At 47.2% G+C, this 17,770-nt stretch overlaps 1 protein-coding gene across 9 annotated transcripts in view; it reads right to left on the reverse strand.

Annotated features, from left to right (window-relative positions):
* COL6A3 (collagen type VI alpha 3 chain) overlaps positions 1 to 16,963 on the reverse strand; it is a 58,301-nt gene extending 41,338 nt beyond the window's left edge. For 6 of the 9 annotated variants that reach the window (XM_041411714.1, XM_041411712.1, XM_041411713.1 and 3 more), the window contains exons 1-3: positions 16,661 to 16,963; positions 8,084 to 8,230; positions 2,140 to 2,742 (exon numbers count right to left, since the gene is read on the reverse strand). In XM_041411714.1, coding sequence (XP_041267648.1) covers positions 2,140 to 2,742; positions 8,084 to 8,171 — 691 coding nt within the window. In that variant the 5' untranslated portion in view covers positions 8,172 to 8,230; positions 16,661 to 16,963. Of the gene's footprint in view, positions 1 to 2,139; positions 2,743 to 6,592; positions 7,211 to 8,083; positions 8,231 to 16,660 lie in introns of all 9 variants that reach the window. The other 3 variants (XM_041411717.1, XM_041411718.1, XM_041411720.1) reach the window with 2 other exon arrangements.
* Between the last annotated feature and the right edge of the window lie 807 nt (positions 16,964 to 17,770).

A 17,770-nucleotide genomic window follows, 5' to 3' on the forward strand; every position in this document is an offset into this window, starting at 1 on the left:
ATCCTTTGCTTGTCAGCAGCTAGAAACCCAAAAATGGAGAGCCTGGAAGCTTTTGACTTTTGGGGGAAACATCAAAAGGGCTTTGGAAAGATGAGGGAGGCTGGGAAGGAAGAGTTCTCTCCGCTTCTCATTCCTGTTGCAGCTCTCAAATCCTGCAGTATTTTTCCTCAGAGGAATGCAAGAATCAAACCCAAAACACACAGGAAGAAACAACCCACGGTTATGGTTTGCATGGACAAAATTAATGCAAAAGCCTTTGAGCAGGGCTGTGAACATCTCATAGGGTTTAATCCAAAGCCCTGTAAAGCTGATGGCAAGTCTCCCAAGAATTTAAAAGGGTTTGGGATCAAAGCATTGTATCTTTGAATCTCAAAGTTGGGAATGTTGGAGGGTGTCAGCGCTGAACCCAGCCCTGCAGAGTTCCATCCCCATTGCCACGTCAGCTGTCTGGTGAAGCACCTCATCTAACTTCCTCATTCCAGGCTCCCCCAGTGGGTGAAGGAGCAGAAAGCCACTTTGGAACACCCCTTCATCCCAGGATGAACAGCTGGAGAGCTAAAGGGAAGCGAGATGACTTCAGCATTTCATAGGAGCACTTGGCACCTCAGAGGGTTTGGCATCCCTTTTGGGCTTCAGCGTCTCCCGAACTGCTTTACACTGCAGCCTTCCAAGTTGTGGATGTCAATCAAGCAACCCAGTCAACATTGATTTCCATGGGTTCCAGGGGAAGGATGTTCCCTAAAGATCCTTGGAAAATAATCTACTTCCCCATTTAGCACATCCATCTGTATGTAACTGTACAGGCTGACATAGCGCCTTCCACAAATGAGCTGGAATTTTAAATGAGAAATGTGCAAGTGCAGCTGAAACAAAGTGTACCAAAATTGTTTAATCTTGCCATTCAAACTGCTAAAAATCAGACAAGAGGAAAGAGAGATTTTCCACTGAGTTGCACAGGTCCCAGCATACACATTTTAGCCACACATGGTGACTTCATATTATTTGGCTAAATATGGTTCTTGTAGGGTGCTACAAGAAAAAATTCTTAATGTTCTTTCCTGGAATAATCAAGGCAAGGTCATAAAATGATCTTTAAGGCAAATACCACCCTTTGATTTGAGCCACAGGATAGCAATCATGTTTAGGCATGGATCAGCAAAGACATCTGGAATGCAGTTTTATATGTCAACATACACCATGAGGAACAGTGTGTACAGAACTCCAGACTGACAACGGGATCCCAAAAGTGCTGTTTGCATTAAGCATCCTGTTAATTAAGTGCAGCAGTTCCAGGCTGGCCCCTTCCAGGGGCCTCTGCAATATGTCATATTGTGTCTTTCATAAGTCACTTATTTGCCCCATAAATCCAGGTATTCATTATTCTACCATACCTGAGCTGATGCTAGTCCAGAAATAATGTCAATGGGACTTGTGGGTGAAAAAGTAACCCAAGTGGAATACTAACACCTGCATTTTTAATTCCCATGGCCTCGTGGAAACCAGTAAATTTTCCCAGCTGATGGAACAAAAGTAGGGATTTCACTCAGAAGAACTAAGGGCTGTTCAGTTTTTAAGTTCAACAACACAGGGATATCACCCTTTTACCAAGGGCAGCCCAGAGCTTCAGTGAGTTGTGGAATTTTACTGTTTTAGCAAGCAGATAATTTCAACTCTGGTACATAGGGATCCATTTAGCATTCCTGGTACCTTCCTCAGCCACATTTTATGGTCATGACACTTCCAACTGACATATAATGTAAGCTTACATGGCATAAATAGTTTTACTACTGGCAGTGCTGCAGTGTTTACTCCCAGGGTGCTTAGATATCCCAATAAGGATTATATGAGCTTTTTTTATTATACCCTTTTTTTTCTTATACTCTGCTCCTTTCTTTTAAAGCACCCCATGTCATACCAGTTATAGCAACAAGACCCTCATGGTTTTTGAGAGATGACCCACTGGGCCAATGAGTTTCTGCACAGAAACACTGCTTCTCCATAACCAGACCAGAGAGATTAATTGAAAAAAAAAATTCAAAATTAAAAATACTTAAAGCTTTAAATATGCTCATAAAGCGTGCACAAGCTCAATCATTCATTGATTCACCAAAATGCAAGGGTCTAGAAAGGCATACATACCTTCAGTCACAATGGTTGGGGCCGCTAACAAAATGAGCCTTTGGGCCACTCCAACAATGTTGGGCAGTAATAATTCTTGAAGAGCATCAAGGTTACGGATATCCAGGGCAGTATAGGCGAAGCTTCCATCAGTAGCAATCTGCTGCAGCTCTGCACTGTCAGCATTCAGGACCCCAATGCTAAACGAAAATATACCAGCTTGCTTCACCGCTAACAAGCCCTCTCGGATATCATCACTAGACTCTCCACCACTTATCAGCACTAAAATCTGAGGCACCGCTTCCTCTATCCTGCTGCCTCCCGCCTGGGTGAAGAGGTTCTCCACCACAAACTCCAGTGCCGCACCGGTGTTCGCTTCCTCGCCCCCGCGGAATCCGAGTGCCTTCACGGCATCCAGGACATCCGCTTTTGTGGAGTAGCTGTTCAAAGCGAACTCGGTTCTGGGTTGATCACTATACTGCACCACCCCAATGTGTATCTGCTGAGCTCCAACTCTCAGGGTTTCAATCAAATTTACAAGGAAATCGCGTATGGCTGGAAAATTGACACCTCCGATGTTGTTTGATCCATCAATAAGGAAAATTAGGTCAGCGGACTCTTGAGCTTTAAAAAAAAGAAATGCAAAAGGTGAAAGCATTAAAATGGGTGATTACATGCAGTTGTAATAGTGTTCTGACATGTTTCTTGGAAAACCAGTGAGAAACACAAAAATGAGAAAACAAAACAACGTGATCACTGAGGAGGTGACTTTTGCCTCTTAGTTCTGCATTCTGATTGAATATGAGCCCTCAGACCCTTCCCAGTAGCATCCACAACCCATCAAGGGAGGGCTTGAGTGGACACAACACGAGCCAGTGGCTGTAGTAACATGGGGTCAGCATTATCGGCATGCAAGGAGAAACCTCAGCAAAATACAGTTTTTGGAAATCTGGATACATTCCAACAGTGGCCAGTACTGTTCAAATATTTAGACAGGGCCAAAAGAAAAAGGTGGACTTCAGTGGCAATTCACAGTGAAGGTAGAGGGTGAGGAGGTTTTCATCATTGCTACCTTCTATTTTTTTGAGAGGAAAAGAGCCAACATTTACTGGATGCAGGGAAAGTTTAAGCTTCTTTGTCACGATTCCGCTCTTTTGCTGGTTAAACACAGAATCTGAATATATGGGCTTCTCCCACCATGAATAAATATTATTTAAAACACATTTGTTAGAAACAATTGAAAAGGTTTTAGTTATTTTTCCTTGACTGTAACTCTTTGACCAGCTACCAGCATCCAACTGAAGTTATGTCTATAGTAGGCTGACCCACACAGTTCTCAACCCAGGCCACGCAAAAATTGTGTCACTTTAAACATTTTGCACAAAGATGGGCTGATTATTGCCAGAGGGGTCTGGTATGTATTTTTCATATGGATTCTGGATATTCAATCAAGGAATGCAGAATCAGGTTAAAAAAAGGGTGATGAAATCAGTCATGACACAATTATCCAACTCTAGTTGTTGTGACCATACCCAGACGACCTCAAGCATTTGATGAGAATATACACACATCAAACAAAGCTTGCACATGGCATGAACCTGGTGTTGAGGGGGAGTATCTTTGAGACTTACCAAAGCAGACCCAAAATGGTGTCTGCTCTTACTCCTTTTGCTCAACTAATTTCACCATCGACATCACCAAGAAATGTATGCATGCAAAAAAGAGTGGGGGGAAAATCCCCAAAGCATGCTCAGATGCTTCCATGATGTTACTCTCCACTCAAAATAAGAACTCAAATTTCAGACTGTTTGCAAATGACTGACAAGCAACATTTGGAAATCTCTCTGTCAGCTCTCAACTTTTGAAAGCCAAAGGTGAAGCCAGCAGCAAAGCTGGCGTGTGGTTTAGCAAGGCCAGGAATAAACCCGAGATCTTTGCTATTAACCAGCACTGCCAGTAAATTATTTATTTCTTGCAAATTTAGTTGTTTTTCTAGTACATGTTTTCATAAACCAGGAGATTCAAATAATGCTGCAATTCCAGTGACAAAGGAGAAGGTCTCCAAGTCACCATCGCTCCCCTGGACCAACTAAATGGCCAGTGTTTTCACAGAGGAAGTCACCAGGGTTCAGGATTTCAAGGAGCTCCAGGATTTATTTTTCCATGGAGGCAAAATTTAGGGGTGCTTAGGCTTGGTTTTACTGAGCCATTTTCAGGTGGGATGTACATGTTACACTTCACAGTAAAAATGAAAGGGAAACCTCACAGTGGTTTTACCCAAGGATGTTTTAGATAATCCTGGATATCTTTTTGGAGGAACAAGACTCCAGGCACTAATGGGTTGCTCCCACAGAAGAGAAAATAGATATGAAACAGATGTGTTGGATAATTTGTCATCACTGTAAAAAAACCTTGTACTTCAGTGCACATTTATGGAACAAGCTGGTGTGGAGAACAAATAAAAGCATGCTGGTTACACAACTAAGCAAGGAGGGTCAGATGAGACAGACAGCTCAGATTTAACAAATACTTCAGGGCAAACTCGGGGCTGACTGTTCTACTTATGTGAGTCAGCCCCAGGGACTGCCACAGACCAACAGTTTTGGTTCTCTTCACTAGAACCACTACAGGACTGGGGCTTTTTTACACTTCCATTTCATATTAGGACTCATTTCTAACATAGCATCAATGACAGTTTTAAACATTTTAATGCCACATGTAGTAGTCAGCTGAATAAATGACATTTTAAACTCTTATGCAGATATTTGTACCACGTTTTGCACACTGTTGCCGTCCAAGGTTTAGGACCTGTAACATCTTTTCCCATGTTTAACAATACTCTGTATATCACCCATGCAAGTCACACAGGGACAACACTACAACAGTAGGATTAACTGAAATTTGTGTTATAGGATGGGTAGGAAATCCTTGCAAAAAATACCTTTAAGCAGAAACAAACTTGGAAATGCACGATATACACAAAGTAGGAATTTGGCTTTAAGGCTTTTAAGGGAATGTCTGTGATTCCAGATGTTTCCATTCAATGGGGTTACCTGCTGGCATGGCCCAGAGGAGGACAGCCAGCTTCCAGAGACCAATTTCCCAATTGATTTCAACAGGGAAGCACTGGGGTCCTTCACGGCTAAGATGCCCAACAGAGTGCTGCCAGCAGGTTGGGTGTAACATTCATTTTCCACACATATTGGTGTCATTTCCTTAGCACTGGCAAACCTTTTGTTGTATCTGTGGGGCAGCTACTCCCCTGTGGCTTTCCTGTGACCTGGATATTTGCCCTGTCAAGCGCTTTGCACGACAAAAAACACACATGAGCACGGCCTTCTGGTGTTGCTCGGTGTCATGCAGTGATGGAGAGCGCCCAGTGGGACTGGCGTGAGGGTTAATCAGGCAAGACAACACAGGGGGATTAATGTCACACTGCCTCATCACACTGCTGCTGCCTTACGTCGCCCCACAAGCTCTCGACCTTCAGATGGAGTCTCAGTAATAAAAAGAAAGGTTTGATCCCCAGGACTTCTGTTTTGAAAAACAACAAAGCTGCTCAGAAGGCTCTTGACATGCTGGAATTTCATAAACAGAGAAGGGACGGAGGAAGACTGGTTTGGGGGGGTTTTTGGGGAAATCGGGGCCTGTGTTGCAGTCAGTGCAGGTCTGTTGACGCCAACGTGGTTTGCAGGGAGGTTTCAGTTATGGGAAGGGTCCAGTGCTCCAGCAGGTGGAAGCCATGGGCTTGTAGAGAAGGCTTTTCAACCACACACCTTCTCCAGGTGGATGAGGAGAGAGATTAAGGGACAGCTCAGGGGTGGGCTTTCAGCAGAGAAATTCCCCACCCAGCCTCTTTTGCTGTCTTCAGCCAAGAAGGTAACCAGAAAGGAATTCCAGAAAGGAATGGCAGACTGCCCAAGAATGTGACTTTCTGGAATGGCACACTGCACATCTCCCTGTCTCCCCACCTCGTTCTAAGGGGACATCCAACATGGTGTCCCCACAAAAAGCAGTGACCTTCTCAGTCTCCAGAGGATTTTCAGTCAGGTCGCCCTCAGGTCTGGTGTGTTCACCCCTTGTTTCCCCACCTTGGGAGTAAAGAGGACAGGGCAATTTACTAACTCTGCAGAGCTCCCCATGCTTCAATTTCCATTTCACCCCTTGTTTCCCCACCTTGGGAGTAAAGAGGACAGGGCAATTTACTAACTCTGCAGAGCTCCCCATGTTTCAATTTCCATGCCATATGTGCCAAAGGATGGCCACAAGGTGCCACTGCCCATTCAAGGATTCCTGCCCTGACTCCGGGCAGCCCTGGCTCAGTCTGCAAACAGCACCTCAGCAGCTGCAAACAGGGGGCCACAGGCTTCAAACCTTTATTTTTACACCTCTGAACGTCCATCTCAGTCTTGCCCCTACACAGTGGCAAGGCCAAACAGCACAGCGCCAGCAGATACCACCAGTCAGCCATTACCTGTGATGTCTTTAACCAGTCTTTTGGCTCCAGCCTTTTCTGGAGTCATGGAGGAGTGGACACTCGCCACTAAGTCCCCAACTATGCCGTGGAGAGTGGTAAAATTCTCCAGGTTGAAGCGGTGCGTATCGAGGGGTCCGCTCGCTACTTCCTGCAACTCCCCTTGCACCGCGTCCTGAACGCCGACCGCAAACAGGTTTACACGGGCCGAGTTAAGGAGAGATGAGGGCAGAGCCACATCATCCCGGGGCCGTCCGTCTGTCAGCACTACAATAACCTGGGGCACGCCTTCACTGGCTCTGCTTCCCGCGGCTTTAGTGAGGTGCTTCTCGATTAGGTACTCTAATCCTTTTCCAGGCTCGGCGCCTCCCCCCACGAAAGTCATGTTGGCAATATGGGACAGGACGTCCTGGGTGGAGGGGTAGGTATTTAAGTGGAACTCTGTGTGGGGGTTTCCGCTGAACTGGACCAGGGCAAAGCGAAAATCATTTCCTCCCACATCTAAAGCTTTTACAACATCATACAGAAACTCTCGAACGAGTTGGAAGTGTTCCTTCCCAACGCTCCAGGAGGAATCCACTAGAAATATTATATCAGCCACGGCAACGGTTTTGACAGCTTTAAAAAAACAGATGGGGGTTTAGGATTTTCTATCGGTCAGCACAAGCATGCCTCCTCCTCCTCCTCCTCCTCCTCCTCACCCAAAACAACCAACAGCCTCCTTGACATGGTGAAAGTGAAGCTCAGCTTCCCCTTATCGCCCGCAGCAAAATGAGAAGCGCTGGAGAACAACCACGCAGCCACCAGAGCCCTGGCCCCGCAGGTGCTGGGGGACAGCATGCCACCTGCCCTGCCCAGAGAGGGGGAGCTGAGGTGCTCCTGCCCTCCCACACCCTTGCCCATGGGTTTGGTCACCAGACAGAGACCCTGGCAGCTTCACCTGTTAATTCAGGCTCATTCAGCTTCTAGCTGCCTGTGTCTCTTGCACGGTTTTTGCTGGCTCCATGGTAGTGCTCAAGGAAGGAAGGACAGCTTGGTTTAAGCAGCCTGGCATGAGTTTTCTGCATTTTCCCTGCTGTCACACTTGGTGACACCAGGTCCACTCCCAAAGGTGCCAGCACATCTTTAAACAGCCTTTCTGCAGGTCAGTGGCAGCGCTCTTCTCACTGCTAAAAGCTCCTTCTACACATGCAGGGAGGGCAGAACAGCTCTGCCCAGGAGAAGACCCTCTCAGGACGACCCTGAGTGCAGGTCCCACACCCTGGTGCCCTGCAGAGCATCCTCCCCGGCACAGCACAGGCCAGTGTCATGCTTGGGGAGGCACCATGAGTGTTGGCCAAGGCTGGTGTCCCAAGGACCCTCAGCAAGGTGGGAGCTGAGGAGCAGAAGGTCATCCATCCACAACATCCCACGGACATGCATGTCAAACACCAAACAGTGCCAATGAGTGCTTGTACAGGGCCAAAGTCAGGCGGAGCAGCCCGGGCTTACCTGCTTGCTGCTGAGCACCAACCGAGCCAAAGCCTGAGAGCAGGAGGCAAAACATTGCCACGAGGGGCAAATGTCGATGTTTCCTCATTTTGCTCTTTTATGAGTTTTCCTTTTATTCTCTTTGTTTCAAAGCACCTGACGTGAGACCTAAGGGGAGGAAAAGAGGGAGAGTGAGAAACAGCAGCGGTGCTAGCCAGGCACAGATGAGGCACGAGGGAGAAAAGCCAAACCAGGTGGGTTTACAAGGCTTTTGTGGCACTTTGTCAGGAAAAAAAAAAAAAAGTCTTTGCTGCTGGACAGAGTGACAATTCACATAACTGACCTTTAATCACCTCTGTGGAATTAGATGTTTTTTTTTACCTGGGCTGTCCCAGGCAACATATAGGAAAATGCTTGAGTTTCTCTACCAAAAAACACAGTGGCCTCCCACCTACCCTCCCCACCCATGGATGACCAGCTGATACATCTTTGCCAACACACCTCTTCTTGCTCTTGCCTTTTCTCACTTTATTTCTTCCAACCACCACAATAATCGCCCTGAACATCCCCCCTTGCCTCAGCTCACCTTTTCAGCTGTCCCAAATATACAAATGGAAATTTAAGCACTCTAGACCCAAGTGAGCCACATGATCTGGCTGCACAGCAGAAAGCCCTTGGACTCCCCCAGGCTCAGAGCCCCGGTTGTGGAATAGCCTGCACTGGCTGATCATATTTTGGAAAGGCACCAAGAATAATATTTTATCTGCTGGAGCCAAAAATATAATTTAAGCAAGTTTCTTATCTGTGATCCACCTGGCAAGCCTTCTGAAACTACGTCTCCTCCATGAAGGCTGTGTTTCTGTTGTCATGGAGATGACCACTTGATTATTTAATCTTCATTTCCAAGCCTACAGAGCAGAAACCAGCAAGGCTTGCTTAACTGGGAAAATATCCTCCCAAAAGGGAACACAGTGATTTAATACCTTTCATTCCCCAAAGGGGATCAATTACTCAAATCAGCCAAAAGTGACTCCAATACATCAAACTGTTAACCAGGTCTTTTCATAAAAGAAAAAAAAAAAAAAGTTATTCAATTTTCTTATTACCATCCTTGCTAATTCCATCAATCCAGACAGTTACAACCAATACCTAAGAGGGTTAAGGGGAAGAGTAACTCTTATTTTTGAGGAAAACTGTGATAATTACACTGATGGTTATTGCTGGCATGGCTGGAAACAGAACCAAGAGTTGGGAATATGGGAAAATCCAGGCATAAGGAGCTAATCCTACTTTTGCTGAAGAGACACTTCTCAGGGATACCAGAGGACAGTTCTGTGGAAAGGAGGAGACAACTTCCACCTGGTTTCCTGAAATCAAATGTGATCCTGACACTTCCTCTGGCTCCCTGTGTGTCAAAGCTGGGCTGGGGTCTGGTCTTTCTTGGGAGAAGAGATTTGCAGCATTTGGTCTTTCCTGTGCTCCATATGGAATTTATGAATGCCCTATAGCATGAGTCTGGCAAAAGCTCTCCTCTGGCTTTCCCCCAACATTAATAATAATAATAATAATAATAATAATAATAATAATAATAATAATAATACCACCAGATGGAGAGACATTGAACAGGCCCCCAGAGCCAACAGTTAGCACACAGTATTAATCAAGACATGGCAAAATCTTCCCTTTTATTGGCAACCCCTCAATTCATAGAGGCAGCTGCTGCAGCCCAGAGGTGTCATTGTCATTCCTAAAGAGATTAAACCATCACTTTTGTGAGCTGGCAGCCATCCATCCCCCTGGCTGTTCCAGTGCAAGCCAAACCTCCCAGTGCCTCCAGCAGGAGCAAACCTGCTCAGATGGACTGTGTCCCTGATGGGCATCTTGCTCCCAGAAAAAACAGTTTCACCCAAAGAACTCATGGGAGAGGGTTTGTCCCCTGAGCACACAAATACAGAAGGGTCTGTAGGTCCTAGACCTTTTTTTCTGCAAAAAGCACCAAGCTCATGACAACCACCCACCCAACCCCATGGAAGAGTCTTCCCTCTGGGAAGAAATTTCTGGAAGAGCTGCAAGTTTTTGCGTGGGATTCGCTTGCAGCATCCATTGGGAGTGTATAGAAGCCTAGGAGAGCCTAAAGTGCTGGACAATGCTCTCAGGCATAGGGTGGGATTGTTGGGGTGTCCTGTGCAGGGCCAAGAGTTGGATTTTGATGATCCTTGTGGCTTCCTGACAGCTCAGGATATTCCGTGGTTCTCTGATTCAAGATGTGCATGTCTCAAATCCTCACAGCTGAGCAGCCAACCAAGGATTGCTGGCAGTTACCCACTCTGGGAAAGAACAGGATGTGGCTGGAGAAGAGGCCACATGGAGGTAGGGCAGCATTTTATGGAAGAAACTTCCTTATTCTAGCTAGGGGGGATAAGCACAGCACAGGGTTGATGTTGAGAGGCAGGAAGGCCTCTGGAGCCCCTTGACCCATTTCAAGAAAGGTCTAGGAAAAACTTGTTAGCTAATTTGCATAGAAAGTGAGGAATTTTTCTCCAGGGAGGGGAAAGTGTAGCTATTAAAGGTACAGCCATGAAGCCCACGTGCATCTGTGCCCCTGGACACCCCATCAGCTGAATCAGTGCTGGAGTCAGGAATGGTGATCTCTCTTTCTCACTTCCTTTCCGTCTCTCCCTCTTTAATCCATCACCCTCTCCCTCTTCCCTTTCACTCTGTCCTTTATCCAAAAGCCACTTATACTGAGATCAGGGAGATCAGCGACTAACACACCAAATTCCATGCCAAGTGTCTAATTTGTTAATAAAACTTTGCAAGCTCTTGCAGGCCCTCTCACTTTTGTCTTTTCTTCCAACTGCCAGCATCTACAAACCTTGGGAGCCCCCTTCCCCTTAAGGGTGGGATGCTACAGAGTGAAAAGGCTGCTAGCACTGAATGAGAAACATGGAATAAAATGCATGCTAAGGAAAACAGCCCACTAAAGTAATGTGTGCTGTAAAACTGCTCATATTTCTTTCCCAAAATGCAGGAAGTTATGTTATCATCCTGTTTATTAGCTGCTGGCAGCCAATCCCTCTTCAGACACAACAGCTGGGGATGAGCAGAGCATCAAGATAAACCAGTGAAAATTGATGTCTAAAAAGTGACAGGACTGAAGCAAACATTTGGGGGCTTTTTTGGTTTTAACATCGAGCAGCTGCTCAGAGCCTGTTTACAGCCACAAGATGTATCCAAAGGGAAAAGTGAAACTCCCTGAGGCTGTGGAATCTCCCCTACCCACAGGATCACCCATGAACTCCCACACCAGTGGGAAGCTGAGATTTTCCACAGAACTTCTTAAGCTGGAAAAGACCTCCAAGACGGAGTCCAACCTGGGGACCGATTGCCACCTTGTCACCCAGCCCAGAGCACTGAGTGCCACACCCAGGTGTTCCTTGGACACCTCCAGGGATGGAGACTCCACCTGGGCAGCCCATTTCACCTCATTCCCCATTTTATCTTTTAGGAGGCCTCCAAATCTATCCCCAACTTCCTCTGTGACCTCCATCGTGGTATTTATAGTTCTGTGCAAGCAGGGGGACTTGTCCATCAACAAGAGATGAGTTTGAGCATCACACAAAACCATCCCAAGATCATAGGAGCCAGGATTAGTCATCAGAAGAAAAAAGGCAGCAATGTCTTGCAGGAAGAGGTGATGGATGTCTCTTAGAGACTGACAACTTAAGGAAAAGAAGAGCCTTTAAGAGGAGTTGCTCCTGAGCAGGGTTTTCTCTTATAGCCCGCTCTCCATGGCACTCATTAGCTAATGAGGAAGAGCTCAGTGCTTGCAGAAAGGGGTGGGCAAAGAGATGATTTTCCTGTAGAAGAAGAAGAACATGCAGCAAGGACAGCAACTTTTTTGGTAAAGGTAACGTAGTGGGGGTTGGGTGGGTGGAGGTAATTTATTTTTTCTTTCCTTAGATGGGGGAGTTCACCCAAAACTCTACTCAGCTCTCTTTTGACTGAGCAAAGTCTATGGCTGAGCGAGAAAAGTGGGTTTAAGACAATGAATAATGTGATTTTTATTGCTTGGCTTGCCTCAGTGAGGCACAACAAGTAATTTCTGTTGCTCAATGTGTTCTTGCTTTGTGTCCCAAATTACCAGCAGTCACAGAAGCTGGAGGTGGCACCAGCTTGCAGGGGATGGATGATAAAACCAGAGATGTGAAATCATTTCAATACTTGGTTATGGTAAGTATTTGTGTTGCAACTTTATTCTCTGGCATTGTTGGGTTTTCAATAATGCATTTTCAACAAGGCAACTTAATTGTGGATTTATTTCATTTTTTTAAATTAAAAGTTCCTTGCAGGCCTGTGGGTGAAAGCTCTGGTGAAGCTTTTGCTATATCCATTTCAAGCTGGAAAAAAACGCTGAAAAGCCTGACTCCTTTCCTTTAGGAAAGAAAAGAGTGTTCCTGAAGTAAGTTAGCACCAAAGCCTGGGGAGCCAATTTCTTCATGATTCATGTGCTAAAAGATTAACTCCTGTAGCCTTCAATAATCTGAAAGTTTTATGTCTGTCTCGAGTTTATATAGTGTGTGCCGACCTCTTAATATTACAGTATTTCATCAGAAGAAATACATCTGTTCCTAATACTGCTCTCAAAAAGCAATCATTTCTACCTCCGACACAATGAACTGATTTCCTTAAATATTTTCCCCAGCAGCTATTTTTTGCATATATTGCATACTTTTCTGCACATAAAATTTGTCATTTTACATATTTTTTTCCCTTTGAGTGGATGTTTTAAATTCACTTTCTAAGCTGTTGTTTGCTTGTGTGTGTTGGGGTGGTTTTTTTCACTAGTGTGTAGTTAAAATAGAATAGATGGGATAATGGGAAGAAATTCTTCCCTGTCAGAGTGGTAAGGCCCTGGCACAGAGTGTCCAGAGAAGCTGTGGCTGCCCCATCCCTGGAATTGTTGAAGGGTGATGGAACAAAATGGGTTTTAATGTCCCTTCCAACCCAAACCATTTTGTGACTGCATTTATGACATTTGTTCCCATAATCTCCCCGTTCCTGTGACACATTCCTGCTGGAAGGCTGAGCAGCCTCTGGGAAGGAGCAGAGCATGGCAAGTATGGTAGGCAGAGCCACAACTGGCACATTTTCTGGCGACAAATGGCCTGGATTTAGGCTTGGCCTTGTGTAGCTTTCCCAGCTGGCACACCCAGGGGCCTTTGGGATGCCTCACTGCCCCAGATCACAGGATATCTAGTCCAGCTTTCCTGCCCAGCCATGCAGCATCCACAAAAAATATACTGACCAAAAACCTGAGAAGCAATTGCAGCCCTTAAATTCCCTTGTGTATGTGGGGTGAATTTTGCTTTTCTCATGGGAAAAAGAGGTGCATTTGCAACAGGGTCCCAACAGCTTTTCTGAAAGGGGGTCAGGGAGAGCAAAGCATCATCCCACAGCTGGTGCAGGATGCTGTGAGTATCCTCTAGGCCCCTCTAGAAATCTCTCATGGGGATGTCAGAGCCAAAATAAAGAGGCTTCTGCCTCCACCTGCATTTGCTTTGTGGGGATTTCCCCTTGTCCACCATCACTCTGCTTCCCAACCAAACTGCTCAGCCTCAAATTCCCTCGGCTTGGCTGTTCTCTGCTGCATCCACAAGCCGTGGGGGGCAGCAGTTGTAAGGCCTGCCAGTGGCTTGGAAGTGGACACCAGGCACCCAGAACAACTAAATTCTTTGCATCCCCAGCAGTGGGATAAGATTGCAGCCACAGCTGTGGAGTGAGCAGCTGGGAGAAGCAGCTCCCAAAATCCTGATGTGGAGCCAGGGAGCTGCAGATTGCCCTCTGGAGGTGAGGCATGCTCCTCTCTTGCTTGGATGAATTCCCCCTCAAATTTCCCTGAGCTGGGGAAAACGTTAGCCAAAAGCCACTCCCAGCGTGATTTTGTAGGCTGAATGCCATGATTTTTTCCATGCAAAAAAAAAAAAAAAGCTTGGTCACCTTTTCAAGGGACAGAAGTGTCCCATGCCTGGCCACCCCTCCATCACAAAACACTATTCCACCTGGTTCCACAGCCCTTGGAAGAAGCAAAGCTATTTCCAGAGACTCAGGATGAGCGGAACAGGACAGATCCTGGGTTTATTCATGGCTCCAGGTGGAGACATTAAGATTTGTCTCAGCTCTTTTGAAGTGTAAACGTTGCTGCCAAGTGCTACTGGGAAGGTGAGGCTTGTGGGGTTGAGGGCTGCCCCTGAAAAAATTTATTCCTACAGAGGCAGACCTGAACATTAAAAAAAAAAAAAAAAAAAGAAGAAGACAGAAAGGGTGGGAAAAAATCTCCCTGCTTTTGCAAGCCACTGGAACTCTGATTTTTGAAAACCGGTGTTTAGCAAAGCAATAGAGTTACAGTGCTTCCATATCACACCCAAGCAAGTTCCCTGGGTGCTAGAATTTAATATGAATCACATATTCATTTCTATCCTTCTAAGCACGCTGTTGGCTTAAAATCTAGTTGTTTTCACCATCCAAAGACTGAGACCAAAAATAGAGTTGTTAATAAGAGGAAAGGGAATATTTGCTAAAAAAAAAAAAAAAAAAAAAAAAAAGAGGAAACTCCCTCAAAGATCAATGACTCTTTATGTATAGTAACCGGAGCCTCCCGGAGCCTCTCCACCCAAACAAATCGGCTCCTTAATGTGGAACACAGATCACTTAAAAAGGTGGAAAAAGTGATGGGCATGTGGAGGGGTAAGGCTGGCTGTGATTCACGGCGGGGAGCAGGCACGCAATGCCACCCGGCGCCGTGCACGCCCTGCACAGGGCAGGCCCACCCCTGGAAATCCAGTGGGGAACACAATCCAAGGCTGGCAAGGCTGTGCAGTTACCACAGCGTGTACTGATGGAAGGAATAAGATGTTCCCTCCTGTTCCTGGACAGGCACGTAGCAAAAGTAGAAGAGGAACATTATTTTTTAAAAAATCTTTCCCCCCTCCTTGACATGTGGGAGTAAAGCAGGGGCTGGTTTAGCTCACCCTGAAATCAGGGAAAGTTACTGTGTTTGAATGGAAAATCGTAGAGATGTTTGAAAAACCAGAAAGGGGACTGGGGAGGGTGCTGGAAACTGGAAAGGGAATGAATGAACGATGGTGTGGTGGCAGCAAGCACACAGCCCTGCACTCCTGTCTTCAACACTCTCACAGCCGTGGACATGGTCAACCTCGCTGCAAAGACAGGGAAAGTTTGGGGAGGAAAAGCCTGTTTCCCTGAGCTCTGACTGAAGGGATGGTGCCAGGAAGATGTGGAGTTGAGTCTCTCCTCTGCCACTGCATTCTTACATGACCTTGGAGGAATTCTCCAGTTCCCTGCCACAGCCTTAGTCTGGAGGCATCTCTCTACAAACCTCCTGAACTGAGTATTTGTGCCCCAGAAGCATCACTATATAAGCACTGTAATTACCCAACCACAAATACTGATTTTTTTTTTCCCTAAACCAGCAAGAAATGGGGCAAAGCCAGAATTTTGAAAAACGCAGGAAGGATTCCTCCCCCAAAGGCGCACATGAATCATCACAGCAACCAGAAACCAGCTGAGAGTTTCCCACTGCACTCACTGGAATCAGAGGGGCTTTGGCTACCCCCATTCCAGATAGTTTTGGCCCTTTTGCTTGGTCAGGAAACCAGTTTGGCCACCACAAGCATTTCTCGCCCCAGCTCTACTTGGGAAGGGAGGGCTTTGCTGAGCCCAGCGGGATGGTGGCAGGGTGTCTCCAGATTAGTCATAGCCACCCCCTCAGCACGTCCCAGGAGGCTGAGGGCAACTGGGGCTGTGGGGGGAAAGGGCTGGGGAAGGCAGGAGGGAGAGGAGACAGGAGCTGTGGAAAGGGATGGCGGCCCTGTGCATGGCTAGAGAGCCCCTCCCCTTAGGGGAAAAGCTGCTGTTTGGCTAATTTCCCTCTCTGTGGATGACCACAAGAGGATGAGGATTATCCTTGGAGCCACATGCCGGCCCACCCTGGAGCAGTGGGGACACTGCTGGTAGCAGGACCTGAGTTGGCACGGCTGAGCACCTCTGCTGGGTTTATCCTACCTCACCTTGAGGCAGGAGGGGTGAAGGCAGCTATCCAACATCCCCCAGCCCTGGGAGCAGGAAAGGGGCACTGAGATACCCCCTCAGCACGTTCCTTGCAAGATCCAATTGATGCCCCCACCTCCTTGTGCTGACAGAACTTCCCAAACCACCACATGCCCTCCTTGGGGCACTGCTTCCCGTGTCATCCTGCTCCCATCCCATCACACTGCTGCTGCAGCAATTCCGAGGCATCTAATCCAAAAACCACGCTGAGGCAGCAGGGGAAATACACTGTGCTTTTGAATGGGCTTAGCTCCCCTGCAGCGGTGGCGACAGGAGTGTTCCCGCACACCTGCGGCGCATCAGCTCCGGGAGGAGCTCAGGGGCTGAGCAAGCCGGCAGCATCGCTCCGCTTCTCTAAGAGTGATGCAAACCTGGGGATGGCTGAAAAAACCCCAAATACTGCCACCCCACCAAGGAGAACCATGCCTTAGCGCTGCCGAGTTTAGGCTGAGGACTCCCAGAACTTACCCCTGAGTGAACCTCCAGAAGAGCTGCTTACTCCAGGATTTTCCGCTCGGAAGCGCCTCTCACCCTTGCTTCATGGCGTGCGGTGCTGCTCAGCCTTCCCAGTCCCCTCTGGCCGTGCTGGGCGGGGTGCAGGCAGTGCTGGGATGAGGGAATGGCGGGGCACCGGCGGGACGAGGGCACTGCTGGGACGCTGGTCCCTGCGCGGCGGCTGCCGTGGGTCTGAGCGGGGCCGGAGGAGGCAGCTGGCTCGGGAATGCCGGGGGGCCGGGCGAGCCGGCGTCGCAAATGGGATCCAGATGGTTGGTGCTGGCGTTCCCGGGGCTGAGGTCAGAGCTGCTCATCACACAAAATCCCCCCCGCTTCGGGGGACGCCTCCGCGCCCTGCGGCTTCCCCCTCTCCGCGCTGGCCCTGCCGCGTCCAAAGCGCTGCTCCCTTGGTGGGAAATAGATATTAAAATTGAAAAAAAACCCAAACAGAATAAAAAGAGGGAAGATAAAAAAAAAAGAAAAAAAAAAAAAAAAAAAAAAAAAAAAAAAAAAAAAAAAAAAGCCCTGTGGGACTGGAGGAAGCTGATTAAACTATGTCTTTTGGTCGGAAAGGGCTGGTCCTGGGATGTTTGCAGGAGTCGGGATGTGCCAAGGACCGTACCAAGTTCCGCAGGGCTCCGGAGCAGCGCCGCTCGGAGATGCTCGAGGCTGGGTAAAGCACAGCCTCTCTCCCCGAGCGGCTACAGCACCGGCACAAGGGAGAGAGCCTCTTCTCCGGGCACCTTCCCACCGAAATGTGACAGCAGGTTTTTGTGCCTACCCAGATGGGGAGGCAGGAGTGTTTGTGTTATACATAACTTATAACACCTTACCATAAGGATATGCATTTTAAAATATATATAGGTTTAAAAGGAAAAATGTAAAAGGCAGCAAATCCAGTCTGCAAGTTCCTGTCTGGGGGTTTTAAGATTTTTTTTAAACATATGCGAGGTGAAAGAATTCTTTAACGTTTCATTAACAAATTTGGGGCTAATTTTATTCCTGTGTCTTGAGCGACAGCAGACCACTGGCCAAAGTTAAATATTTCAGGCTGGACTGGGTTGTGTTTTGCAATAAGCCCTG

The sequence above is a fragment of the Onychostruthus taczanowskii genome, unplaced genomic scaffold (assembly GCF_017590055.1).
Source record: "Onychostruthus taczanowskii isolate IOZ18803 unplaced genomic scaffold, ASM1759005v1 scaffold37, whole genome shotgun sequence".
NCBI lineage: Eukaryota > Metazoa > Chordata > Aves > Passeriformes > Passeridae > Onychostruthus > Onychostruthus taczanowskii.